General features: G+C 34.3%; 1 protein-coding gene across 1 annotated transcript in view; it reads right to left on the reverse strand.

Annotated features, from left to right (window-relative positions):
- Cert1 (ceramide transporter 1) overlaps window positions 1-14,063 on the reverse strand; it is a 135,103-nt gene that overhangs the window by 120,259 nt on the left and 781 nt on the right. Inside the window, exon 3 of the mRNA XM_010619153.2 lies at window positions 8,326-8,460. Coding sequence (XP_010617455.1) covers window positions 8,326-8,460 — 135 coding nt within the window. The remainder of the gene's footprint in view (window positions 1-8,325; window positions 8,461-14,063) is intronic.

Here is a 14,063-nt window from a genome sequence, read left to right on the forward strand (position 1 = left end):
GTGTGTGTGTGTGTGTGTGTGTGTGTGTGTGTGTGTGAGTGAGAGAGACGGGGGTGGGGGGGATGAAGGGGTACAAGAAATGCTGGCAAGAGGGAGGGCAGGGGTAAAAAAAGACAAAAAAATTAAACAAACATATCACCAGAGATACTAATAACAAGCAGATGAGAAGATGTTTAATATTACTGCTCTTAAGTAAAATATAAACTGAAACTACAAACTGAATATATACCTACTAGAATGGTAAAACAAAAACTAAAAATCCTGACACCACGAAGTCCTGACAAAATTGCTCTGAAATGGAATTCTCATATATTGCTAATAGGAATGTAATGTTATGGCTACTCTAGAATTCTGACAATTTTATATATACTTCCCACACAACCAAAAAGTTTCATTCCTAGGTATCTGTCCAAAAAAAATGAAAATATATGTTTAAACAAACATGTACGTGAATGTTTATAGCTGCTGTGATCATTAATTTTGATATGTCCAATTGAGTAAGAACCACCTAGCAGGTAAGTACATTCTGGGTGCTTTTGTGGATGACGGACACATTAAACCAGCTACCTGACTGAGGAAGACCCATCCCAGATGTGAGTGAAACCAACCAATAGGTTTGTAGTTTGGATAGAATCAAAAGGCAAAGAAGGGATTATTTCTCATTTCTCGTCTTTGGCACTGTCTTTTGATGTTGGTCTCCAGTTCCTTTAGGCTTCTAGCACAGACTCCCCAGCCATCCAACCCAGATTCTTCTACCTTCTGACATAGACTCGCACTGGTGACTCTGCAGTGACCTTCTAGCCTTGAAACTTGTTACTGGATCTTCCAAATTTCCAGAGAACAGACAGCAATTCTGGATTCTTCTGTCTGATCCATAAGGCAACCACTGTCTGATCTTCCAATTTTGATCCAGTAAGCCTAATAAATTCCTTGTATAATCATACATATGTTTTATATTGGATCTGTTTCTCTAGAGAAGCCTAATTAATACAAAAGCCTTACTTATGGTAACCCCAGAGTGGAAACATATATGCAATCAAACAGTGAGTAGATAAACAGTGGTATATCCAGACAGTTAAACAGTATTCAGCAATAAAAAAGGAACAAGGTTTGGAAGCATGCAAGACCATGATTGACTCTCAAAAGCATTATACTAAGTAAAAAGACACAGAGCTACATATTGTATGATACAATTTATGTGACATTTTAGAACAGCAGCTGCCAGAGTTGAGGCAGAGGAATATATTAGTTTCCCATTAATACAATGAAATATCTGAGGCAATAAAGAGAAAAATAATTTTTGGGGTGGGACTCATGGTTCTGGAGGTTCCAGTCCAGGATCAAATGGAGTCACTGTTTTGGGACCTTTTGTGAGAACATTACATTATGGCAGAAACATATGAAAAGCAAACTGCTTATCTCATGAGTCAGGAATCAAAGAAACAGAACAGATCTAAACTGGATCCCACAATCCCCTTGAAGAGCACACCCTCAAAAACTAAAGACCTTCCTCTTATCTCCACCTCCACTAAAGATTCCACTACCTCCCAAAGAGCCGTGTTGGGGATCAATCCTTTAACAAATGGGCCCTTGGGGGAGATTCAACATTCAAACTATAGCAGGAAGGTAAATGACTTCAACTAGGACAGACGAGAACACTCTGGGAAGATAGAAATATTTTATATTCTAATGTTATGATTACATGATTATGTAGTTGCAAAAACTAGAAACTTTAGAAAGGTTAAATTTTACTATACATACAATATACTACGTGCTTTTTAAAAGTAGTAGTAGTAAAAAAACAAAAAATCAAGTAGAATAAAACAAATATTAGAATAAAGAAAAAAAGTCTGTCAAGAACATGTAGAAAGCATGTAAAGAGTCAAGTTGTGAAACAGAATTACTTGGCGGGAGGAAATCTTATAGGAAATACGTGAGAATCTGTTCAAACAGAACATGACATATACCCTGGCTCTAACCAGTCAACTGCATCTTTGTCCCCTCTGCCTTTTATTGCTTCACTCTTTCCTTTTGGGAGGAATATAGGTTTTCTCTCCAATGCCAACATTTCACTATATAAAGAAATGTAAGAGCCTAATATATGCCAAGAATGGTACAAGTACTTTATTTAGTGTTATTGCTTTTAATTACACAACCATTCCATACTTGGATCTTATTCCTAATTTTAGCCAGTTTTAAAGATGAAGAAATTTAGTAATCTGGCCAAAAGTACCTTTTGGTCATAAGAAACAAAGCTAAGATCTAAATCTAGTTTGACTCGGGAGACCATTATATGATATTTCAAGTATTTTGTAAATTAATATAAAGTGAATAAAAACTAAAAACTGATATGTATGTGAAACAAAAAATTTCAAGAAAAACAGAGAAAGTAAACCTCTTACTAATTCAAGCAGGTAAATCTTTACAATGTGTCCTTGTTTTAAGAAAACTTGAATGCTAAGCCAGAGATTTAACAAAAGATTAGAGATTTAACAGAAAGCATTAATAATAAACCTCAAAATTGCAGAGCTGCTTTATAAATATTTAAGTCATGTTCCTACACGTCTTCCACAAAATAAAATGCAGCATATATGCTATTTTCCTTTTCTCAGGGGATGTAATAGAATAATATATGAAAATCTAAAGACTCAGGTGCTAGTTTTCTAGGGTTTTTTTTTTTTTTTTGGCACTGGGGATCAAACTCAGGACCTTGTGCTTGCTCAGTGCCACTGAGCTAAATCCCCAGCCCTCAGATACTAGTTTTAATAGATACTTTGTGTTATGAGTTGAACTGTGCCCCTCATATTCATATATTCAATCCAACACCTATTACATTAGAATATGGCCTTATCTGGAAACGAACTCATGCAAGTCATAAATCACGTACAGGTACAAATTCCCTATGATGAAAGAGATCATTATGTATATCTAAAATGTACCAATAAAATTAATTTTTTTAAAAAACTTTTAAATAGGGAAAAAACAAAACAAAAAACATGAAACTTAGTAGAATAAGAGTCTAATTTCCTTAAAATTTGACTGCAAGGAGCTAGGCACCAGTAGTCCCACTCAGTGGGGAGGCAGAAGTGAGAGGATGACTTATGCACAGGAGTTCAAGGCCAGCCTGGGCAACACAATTAGACTGCATCCCAAAAAATAAATAAAATAAAAAATAAAATTAATTGGCAAATCCTCCTCAGGTGAGAATTATCAAATAGTTTCTTATCCGACATTTTTACTTTTACATAAATCCTCCCTTTCCTTTAGATCTCACAAATGCAGTTCAATATAGAAAAATTATACACTTGATAAAAGGCTATGACTTGGATTTCTCACTCGAGTTTCTTGTATGACTATGTTATCCATTTTGCCAATCATTACTATAGCAAAATTTCTTACTTTATAATCCCACATACAAAATTTTTTTAGATATGTCTGTTTTATGTGGTACTTCTAAATTCTACTTTTATGGTTCTCTTCAATTTAAACACTTCCTTCCCTTGCTTTTACATCTCTATCGGCCTCTGATTTTGCCAGGATCTTTCAACTTCTCTTCCAACTGCTATTTAAGAGTTGTTTGACTTTATTTTTATTATCCAGTAGTAAGCATTTTCATTATCTTTCAGGTTTCCTTCTGAAAATACTAAAACATGAAACTGATTAATAAATCTCCCTATAACCAACCTAGAAGAATAATAGTAATTGTCATTTGGCAATTTAAACTTTCTACAAAATAATTAGGTATAAAAGTCAGATGTCTAAGGTGTGACCTGACTACAGAACTTAGCCAAATCTAACAATAGTACTACTTCATTATGCCCAAAGTCTTTAAATTTACTTCACAAAATAGCTTCTAATTTCAGCAAATGCAAACATGTATTTCTTTCACCTTCACAAATAGATCACAGCAGTTAAACTGAATGATGAAATATCAGTGACGTAATTTTAAAGATGATATATGAAGACAGTATACCAAAACTAAATAAACAAGAGTGAAAAGCTACACCTAATTTCATTCCTTAAATTAAAATAACTGCAATTAAAATAAAAATGCAACTATAAATTATAGATGAAAACAGCTACATTTAAATGTAGGGATACAGTCTTTGAGAAAAAAAAAAAAATCTATGTAAAACTAATCAAATACAGAAACCACAAAGGAAAAGGTCAAAAAGGATTTGTAAAAAATTTAAATTTTTAAAAGTCCTTTAAAAAAAATTATAAACATGCAAAGATAAAGATAAAAGGAAATACTTAAAACAAATATGACTGATTATCATACTGATTTTATAAATCAAGACAGAAAGAAAAGTAAAGAGATAAACATTGGAAGAAAAAAATGCAAATGGGTTATAACTATATGAAGTTACTCAATCCTATGAATAAAAAAATTCAATTTAAATAAGATGCTATTTTTTACCTGTTTGACAAAAATATTTTAGTACCTTCTCAAACCCAACTTCCTTAATATCTGAAGGCACAGAAACACAGGCACACATACATTGTTGGTAGGAATGAAAACAGTAGTCTTTTGAATTTGACAATAACTAAAAACCAATTTTAAAGTACATGTATTTGTTCCAACCATGTTGATATTGAGATAAAATGAGACATGACCTAAATGTCTAAGAATAAGGAAGGGGCAAATTCAACATAATGTAGCAGTTAATGCCTACGAAGTATTTAAAAAAAAAATGGGTAAAACAATGCATTAATATGATATTATCTGTATAAATAAAAACAAAAAAAGCTCAGTGGCAACTCACCTGCCTCTCAAGCACAGATTCTGAATTTGATCCTTGGTACCAAGAATAAACAAAAACAAAACAAAAAAGATACAAACAAACAAATGCTTATATAGTTATACAAATTTTCAGAAATGATGACCAGAAATTCAACTTTTTTTTTTTGAGTGTAGGAATAAAAATAAAGAGAAGCATGGTCTTTGTAACTCTGAAATATGAATTTGCTGAGCTAGACCCTCAACCCTATCATGCGCATTTTTATTTAAAAATAAAGAACAAAATACTCTATTAAAAAGTCAGCTTCTGACTGAAACAATTGCAATTAATTCTATGAATATCTACTATATGGCAAGTTTTATAGCTCGGGCTGTAAAGTATAGTGGTACCTAGGTCACAATCCAAACTGGATGAGAACTGAATCAAATTTCCCCATAAGGTCAACAATGAACCTAACAATTGAGTTTTTTAATTTGGTTCTAGTCCAATTTGATTTGTGACCAAAACTGTAGAAAGAATTAAGTTTGTGAACAGAGGTACAACTGTAACTACTAAACTGCAATAACTCAGAAATTCAATTTTGATTCTACATTCTACAAATAGCATTTTTTTTTTTTTTTTTACAAAGTGAAGGAGTACTATTTTTCTTAACAGTTATTACCAATCCCTTCACATAAGGGAATAAATTCTCTAAGGATACTTTACATTCTGAAATCATTTTGCCTAATTTATTATCACACATTTAAACATGATTTTTGTAAATTAACAATGATATGTTAAACTAAAATAGGAGTTAATTAGGCTAAAAATAAAACAGGCTCTATCACAAAAGGTGGGCTCAAACACTAGATCCACCAACAAGTATTCATTAACAGTCACAGTAAAATTGTAACTCTTTAAGTCCAGATCTTTTTCATATATGAATACTTTCAATTGCAGAAGAGTGCCACAGAGACAAATTCAACATTAATATTCTTTGTCTTCACAGATGAAGTGATATAGATTAATAGTATATATTTAAAGATAAAATAGCAAAGAATACCTATATGATAAACATTAGCATTGCTTTTGTAACTGAAGTACATGTTCTATTTGTAAATCTCATTCTGAAATGTTCATTGCACTCATTTATATTTTGTAATTTCCTTGAAAAATGTAATATGGAGCCTGTGAACACAGAAAGCAAGGAATAGACTGAAGGTCAAGAAATTTCAGGAATATAAATACTTGTGTTTCTTTCTCCCTATCACTTGCTTCACTGCATCTAAGCACCATCAACTCGGATTCTGCTGCCTTATTCATTTTTTTTATCTTGTTACCAATGAATATTCCCTCTAGTCACTTATAAATCTTTCCTTCCAAAGTATTCAAATAGTTCCACTTTTCTACCCATTCCCTTAACTATATAACAAACTAAAAATTCTACATACAAATACAGCTATCACATACAAAAAAAAGTCTACAATGAAGTAACAGTACCCTCCACCCCACAAATACAATGAAAATGTTTATTAAAACTTTTCTTCAGGGCCAGGGATTTAGTTCAGTGGTTCTGACACCTGCCTCACAAGCTCAAGGTCCCGAGTTCGGTCCCCAGTACAAAAAAATAAAAAAAAAAAAACAAAAAACACTTTTCTTCAAATAAGACATGAACTATTACAACAGCCAATAATGCAAGACAGGATAACTATATTTAAATCCACAGAAATTATCAGGGTACTCTAGGAATACTACTACTTAGGAGATGATAAAGATAATATTTACTTCCCTCCCTTTTTGACATCAATCATCGACATAATATTTTTAAAGAGTCAATTACTACAATTAATATGTACCTGACATATGCAGAAGAAAAGTAGGAAAGAACCATGGAAAGATACTTCAAGATCATAAACTATAATTTCTATCCATTATTCCATCCCGATATGAATAATGATTTATCTTGAAGAGAAAAACTTCTAAAATATTGCACTGGATATATTTCAAAATATACTAATCTTCTACACATCAAAGTAAATACTGAGCTTTAAATTCAAAACATTTATTTAAAATTGTCCCTAGAATGAAGAATAGTGGCTTAATGCTTCCAAATAATTCCTGCTTTTCCAACTTAATATCCACTTCTGTTTTCAAACTTGAATATATCAAATGTATAAAAAGTGATGGAAAAATTCTGTAAGATTTTCATTAAATGCATAACATAAATAAGATACAAACAAATCCAAAGTATACCTTTTTACTTCTATAAGGAAAATAAAATAAATTATATTAGAAAATGTGATTTCTCTTTGAATGGGTGATAAAATCTATACTTTTATTTTAGCATATCCAATGTTAGATGTTAACTACAATAGCTCCCCCTTAATTGATCTATCTTCATTTAATTGTCCTGTCTTAGCCAATATTTTTTTAAGCCTTTGGTAAATATAAATATGGCTGTGGCATGCTGGACTCTCCCAACTAACAAGCTATTTTTTTTACAATTAAGAACTTTTTATTTTTTCAGTGCTGGGAATTAAACCTAGCACCTCAGCACTCAACTATAATCCCAATCTTTTTAAAATTTTTTATTTTGAGGGGAGGTCATGCCAAGTTGTTAAGTTATTCAGGCTGGGTATGACCCTGGAATCTTCCTGCCTCAGCCTCCCAGAGTGCTGGGATTATAGGCATGAGCCACTACATCCAGCCATCATCAGACACTCCTGATCCCAGGAACTGAATTATATGTTAAACAAGTTAGTTGTTATCCCCAAACTTGCTTAGGCCAGTTCACTTTTTATTCTTACATTACTGAATTACAGTAAGTCTACTGACTGCAGTCCAGAGTTGAACGTAAACTAAATAGAATGACTCAAAGTGAGTTATTTTTTTTTTAAAGGTGTTACATTTGATAAAAGTGATAAAACTGTAAACTGTTAGGGAACATCACAAAAAAGCCAGAAACAGCCCAGAATCAGAGTTTTTCAAAAGCATCTTTAAACTCTTACTCCAATTTAGGGGAATCAAAACTGGAAACTGTAGATTGTATATAATTATGGTTATAATTAACATAGTAACAATTCTCAGAGCATCACAAAAGATGACGTTTGCTCAACATAAAAAAACTTGGCAAATTAATATATATTTATATATTTTATTTTTTTGGTTTTTTGAGACAGGATCTCACTATGTAGTTGAGACTGATCTAGAACTCACTGTGTAGCCCAGGCTGGTCTCGAACTCACAGTGATCCTCCTGTCTCAGCCTCCCTAGTGCTGGGATTACAGGCATGCGCAACCACACCCTGCTATATTTATATATTTAAAAAAAAAAAAAAAGATGTAAATTTTATGTGATTTTCCCGATTTAACTCTTTCAATAACTTATAAAGTAACTGTCCCAATTTCATTGGATATGAAATACTACATACCTATACAAATATTACGTAGTAATAAACACTCCAAAGTAAATGATGAAAAAAGTATTAGAATATATGCTCCACAAAAGCAGGCACCTTCATTTTGTTCACAGATGTATATGGTTCCTGATCTATAGATAATAGAATAGGTCAATGAATCCTTGTTGAAGAGAAATAGGAGCTTACCGTGACCACAGCCTTGCTAAGACAGATGGATCCCCTGCAGCCATACTCTGTCTCATCTTCAGATTTGTAGTAACTCAGAGTATTATTTTTCAAAACTACCCAACGATCCTGCCACCCATGAATGTAGTTTGTCCACTGGGGGTGGGAAGAGGAAGGCAGAGAGAAAAGAAAATAAAAACAAAAGTCAGAAATCCAAACTTTTAAAAACCAAAACATGAGAAGTTCTAACTTAGTAAAAGCATAAACAATAAAATGATAACATGAAAAGTTGAGATATTTGAGACTATATCATGATTTTTTAGTAATTTTTACAATATTTTAAATAGGCAAGAAATAAAATACAACACTTTATCTCTAACATCTGAAGAATAAAATCAAAGATTCTGATTAAAAGTTCTGCTTTGTTCTTTGCATGCTTTTATCCTTCCCCCCTCACACCTTCATGACATTTAAAAATTGTTCTGGTCCCTGTCATAATGAACACAGTCAACAGAAAAGTAAATCCAGTTATAGTCTCTCTCTTATACCAGGTACTGTGCCAAGTCTTCTAAATCAACAGAAGTATGGGGCCAATCATTGCCAAAATTCCACTTTTATTATAAGTTACCTGCTTATGAAAATTTATGACAGTCATAACTACATCAGATTAAAAATCTAGATGAAATCTCTAGTCCATATCACTCTAATTCTTCCCCTATAGAACTCAATACTACATATTTAAAATGGTCAGTTCATTTTCCACATTCTCTGAGGATATATTTTCTGGTTAATTGGTTTCTTTGTGGGGGGGGTACCAGGAATCAAACTGAGGACCTTATGCTTACCAGGCAGACACAGCATGCCTGAGCTAAATCCCTGGCCCTGGTTTATTTTCTAATAAAACTGCTTTTCAAAAACAAAAAACAAAAAACAAAATATTTGTTATTCTCTAATACTGTATCTAAAAGTGATTTGTGTTGCTAAAATATTGATGCATAGAGATCATAATCAATAAAACAACAAAGGAAAAAATGGAACTTCTATGAGAAAACTTAATTTTGCATGTTTTTCTTTATGCTCTAGGGTTTTAAGTAAAAACAATTCAAAAAAATCTACTAATTCTAAAAAACTACTTCAAAATTGATTGTTTCAATATAACAAACTGGCTCAGTCCCTTCACGTATGGAGAAATCTTTCTTTTTCTGTCCCCCAATTCAGCATGTTTGAGATGGGTTCCTCTTTTAAATCTTTAAAGTCCCATTTTTACAACCCTCTTTAACAACTCACTTATATCAACAATTTCTAGGGCCAGGGATTTAGCTCAGTGGTTCTGCCACCTGCCTTGCAAGAGAAAGGACCTGAGTTTGATCCCCGGTACAAAAAAAAAAACTAAGGGCTCCTTAATCACTATTCCTTATTTCTAACTGCTTGTAACTTACCACCACTCAGGTATCAACTTCAAGTAAATGACTGTTACAAACAAAACTGAATTCTCTTTCTTCTATAACGTGTACTTCTTTCCTGTGTTCCTATTTTCTTGGCTGTACACAATTCTGTAGTCAGGCAGACTCAAAGCTCATGCAGAGTTACAGCGCATTACATAAACAGAATAGCAGATATGAGATTAAACAGACTCAACTACTTCACTACTTTTTTTTTTTTTTTTTGGTACCTGGGATTGAACTCAGGAATTTGCGTTTTCAAGGCAGGAGGTGGAACCATTGAGCTAAATACCTGGCTCAACTTCACTACTTGTGAGGAGAGCTTTGACAGATTAATTTCTGTGAGCTTCTCTTTCTCTACCTATTGCTTGAATGGCTGAATAAAATAATGAAAATGCTTAGTCACAGAAGATAATCTGTCCCTTCTCATTCTTTATAGCTCATTACCAAATTCTACTAATTTTTCTTTCACATTAAAACCTTAAGTACATGCATACCCATATTTATAGCAACACAATTCATAATAGTTGAATCTTGGAAGCAGAGTACATGTCTATCAAAAGATGAATATATAAAATATGGTATTTATATATATAAAATGGAGTATTACTCTGCCATAAAGAAGGATAAACTTGTAGGAAAATGGATGCGCCTTGAAACCATAATGTTAAATGAAATAAATCAAACACAGAAGGTTAAATATATATTTCTCTTATATAAAAAAACCCAAATATAAATACTGTATAGAGAAAATAAGATAATAAGAAATAGGGAGATAGATCATTCTCAAATGGAAAGGGTGTCAAGAGATAGAAGGCAAGGTGGGGAGGATTGAAATGTGCTCTCTACAGGTACCAACTCCCCACAAGAAATGTAATTATCTACTGCAAACATGTACTAACAAAAAAAAGGGAAAAAACTCAACCCTTACATTTGCCTTGCCTTCAAAATATTTAATTATTCAATGAAATTATCAAGTTTCTTGACTCCTGAGGCCTAGTAACTTTGTCTAGTACCTTCTGCTTCTTCACAAATTGCATACATTTATCTACACATTAGCCATACCTGCCCACACATATACGTATATATTATTATTATTTTTTTTTTTTTGGTACCAGGGATCGAACTCAGGCGCTTGTGCTTGTGAGGCTGGCGGCAGAACCACTGAGCTAAATCCCCAGCCTGCCTACATATTAATTTTACTGTGACTCCAGCTCCTCAATTTACATGGACAACTTTCCACTGCCTATGTTACCAATGGGTTAGATTGGTATTTAAGACTCTCCATATATTTATCGTTCCTTGCTTCTCATTACTACCATCAAGATTAAACAAGAATAAATTTAGTGTGTAGCACATAGTATTTGTATGCCTAGCTAATGATGTTGATGTCTTTTGTTAGAACGTACCCCTTCCCTAGTGACCAGAGGGCCCCAGCAATTTTGTATCTATTATTGATATTATTTCAGTATAAAGAAATCCAGAAATTACATAAGCTTCAGGACTCTTTACTCAGTAAATATGAGCTGCTATTACACCTGGAAGGCAGGTTTTCACCTTTGTTCTCATGTTCATTCCCTTACTTCCCCATTTAACAATTCAGACAAGGCAATATTCTAGACACAAGAGAATCCAAATTTCCTGTAGCCTACAGTCCAGCAAGCACACATTTGAGAAAAAAAAAAAAAAAGATATATTTAGAATGAGAGCCAGAGAAGCAAGTTTAAAATAAAATACTACTGGAAATCAAAGGAAGGACATCTTCAATGACTGAGAAAAAGCTCTATGGAAAGGGAAGAACTGACAGGGACTCAAGAGAATCTTAGGCAACAGGTTTTAGAGAGGTAAAGGGGTGGGGATTTAGAAAATGATGGGGGAGATTCAGATGAAGTTTATTTTATCAAGCTTATTGCTTTCAAGTCCTACTAAGGTGTAAGTCTTTTTCCAAAAATGTTTCATCCTGACATTTGTTATACACACCTAAAACCATCATCTATCCATTGTTCTTGGAAACTTTCACAGATACTTCAGATTATTATACAGAAGATAAAAACTTTGGACTGGCATATTTTAATATAAATTCATACTCCCTTCTGTTCTAGATCCACTCTTCTGGGGAGAAGAAATTAGTATTGGGATTTATTTACATTACTGCATAGAAAAAAAGAACAGCGGCCAAGTTCTAACTGCTGCTTTGGTTGGTGTGGTATTCATGATATGGTTTATAACTGTGAGGAGCCCTACTGCTTCTCCATATCTACAATATACACAATATTTGACCATGATGAAAAAAGAAAACTTTGTTGTGTCGAGCAGTATAAATAAATAATCAATTAAAGGACTTGAAATATGTAACATGTACTTTAAACTTAAAAATAGGTACCGCCCTATGCATTCAATATAAAGTAGTCTTGCTGGGGCTAGGGCTACACAGCTCAGTGGTAGAACACTTGGCTGGCATATGAAAGGCCCTAGGTTTGATCCCCAACACCTCAAAAAAATAAAACACCCCTGATTAAAAGCTTCCAAAAAACATACATAGCCATAAATTATTGAATTTCATGGAAATGTCCTTCAGAGCTATTAAGAATACCACCAAAAGCTTTATTCCTGTTGATTCTACATATGCAGCAACAGGCAAAATTGAACCTATTACCCTTGACAGTGGTCAAATACTGCATTTGTACACACTTAAATACCAAGGAGATAGTCTCCCATTTTTCTGATCTCTAGTATACCTACTATTCTACTGCGCACACAGTTAATACTGTACTCAGAGCAGGAGACCTTATTGACCAGTTACACCCCTCCTCCACCTTCAAAAAACCGGTAACAGGTCAAAAGTACAGCATGTTTTATAAAACAATATCACAATACTAATATGACAGTCTGCTTCTCATCTAATAAGAAAAGTGAAACTTTCAATTATTGAAAGCAACACACTTCACAATTCCATATCTGAAAATGTTTTTCTACTACACGGTATGGTCAATACTGAGTCCTAAATTCTAAGAAACATTTAATCTAAAGAAACCCTGGTGAGATTCTATCACACACACCACAATTTGTCAGCTATATAACTAGAAATTACCATTTGTAAGCCTTATGATTGACATACTCATGCCTTTACTACACTTTTTTTTTTGTTGTTGTTGTTTTTTGTTTGTTTGTTTTGTTTTTTGAGACAGGGTTTCACTATACAGTTCAGACTGCCCTGGAACTCACTGTGTAGCCCAGGTTGGTCTCTGAACTCACAGCGATCCTCCTGCCTCAGCCTCCCGAGGGCTGGGATTACAGGCGTGTGCCACCACGTCCGGCTTCTACTTTGTTTCTCATACATAAAAGCCTAATATGAAACAATCCCAGAAATGATGTCCAAAGAACTCTAAGATGGAAGCAGAGTGATTTCTTAATAGCAAGTGGCTGCACATGACCTGGTATCTTATGACCAGCTTGTTGAAGGACTGGCCTCAGCTCCCCCTCTCCAAGCTAACTGCTTGGCTCCAGCCATTTCTCAAAGTTTCACAGGAAGGGAGGGAAGTAAAAAACGCTGAGTATACTCATAGCAAAAACTTTTTTAAAAAAAATATTATCAAGAGATCACTCAATTTCAGTCCTGTAAGTGACTACTGTGCTAAAATTTTGGAAAGGAGTTTTTAAAAATACAGAAAAAAAATAAATGTTTTTGCCTTATTCTGTGCCCCTTACTGCAAATAAATATTTTATTAAATAACACTTCTTCCTGTACCTAAGGTTGATCTACACTCTGACAAGTTTCAAATTACTATTAATATTTTTTATACCCACGGTATTGGGTCAATTAAACAGTTCTTTTCTGAAACGGGATAAGGAGTGATAGGGAAAGTAGGAAAGTGCTCCACATCGATACCTCTCACTACACTGAAGATCACTACCACCTCAGATTTCAGGTCCAAACCAAGTCAATTGGCTTGTTTACACAGCCGCGTCAGCAGAGTCCCCCGAATCTTCCTAGGAGCATCTCCAGACTCATCTAGTTAGAAAGGTCACATTTGAACCGCCCCCTTGCCCAGGACTGCTTGGGAAGCCAGCTTAACCCAACCCAGATTCCTACACCCGAGACAGCTGCAGCCCTAGGACTCAAGTCACCGAGTGCGCCGTATCTGCCGAACCGGATCCCGGGTTAAAACACACTTCGCTTGGTCTTCAGCGGCTGACAAGCAAACCGCAGGGCCGGCGAGCAGGGCAGTTCCTCTCTCCCCCAGTCCACCCGGACCCAGGCGCACCAGGGGCGCAGTCACCCCGCACCCCGGCACATTCCGCAGCCCCCGCCCCGGG

Source organism: Fukomys damarensis, unplaced genomic scaffold (assembly GCF_012274545.1).
Source record: "Fukomys damarensis isolate Sample0158 unplaced genomic scaffold, DMR_v1.0_HiC HiC_scaffold_1, whole genome shotgun sequence".
In the NCBI taxonomy this organism is placed as follows: Eukaryota; Metazoa; Chordata; class Mammalia; order Rodentia; family Bathyergidae; genus Fukomys; species Fukomys damarensis.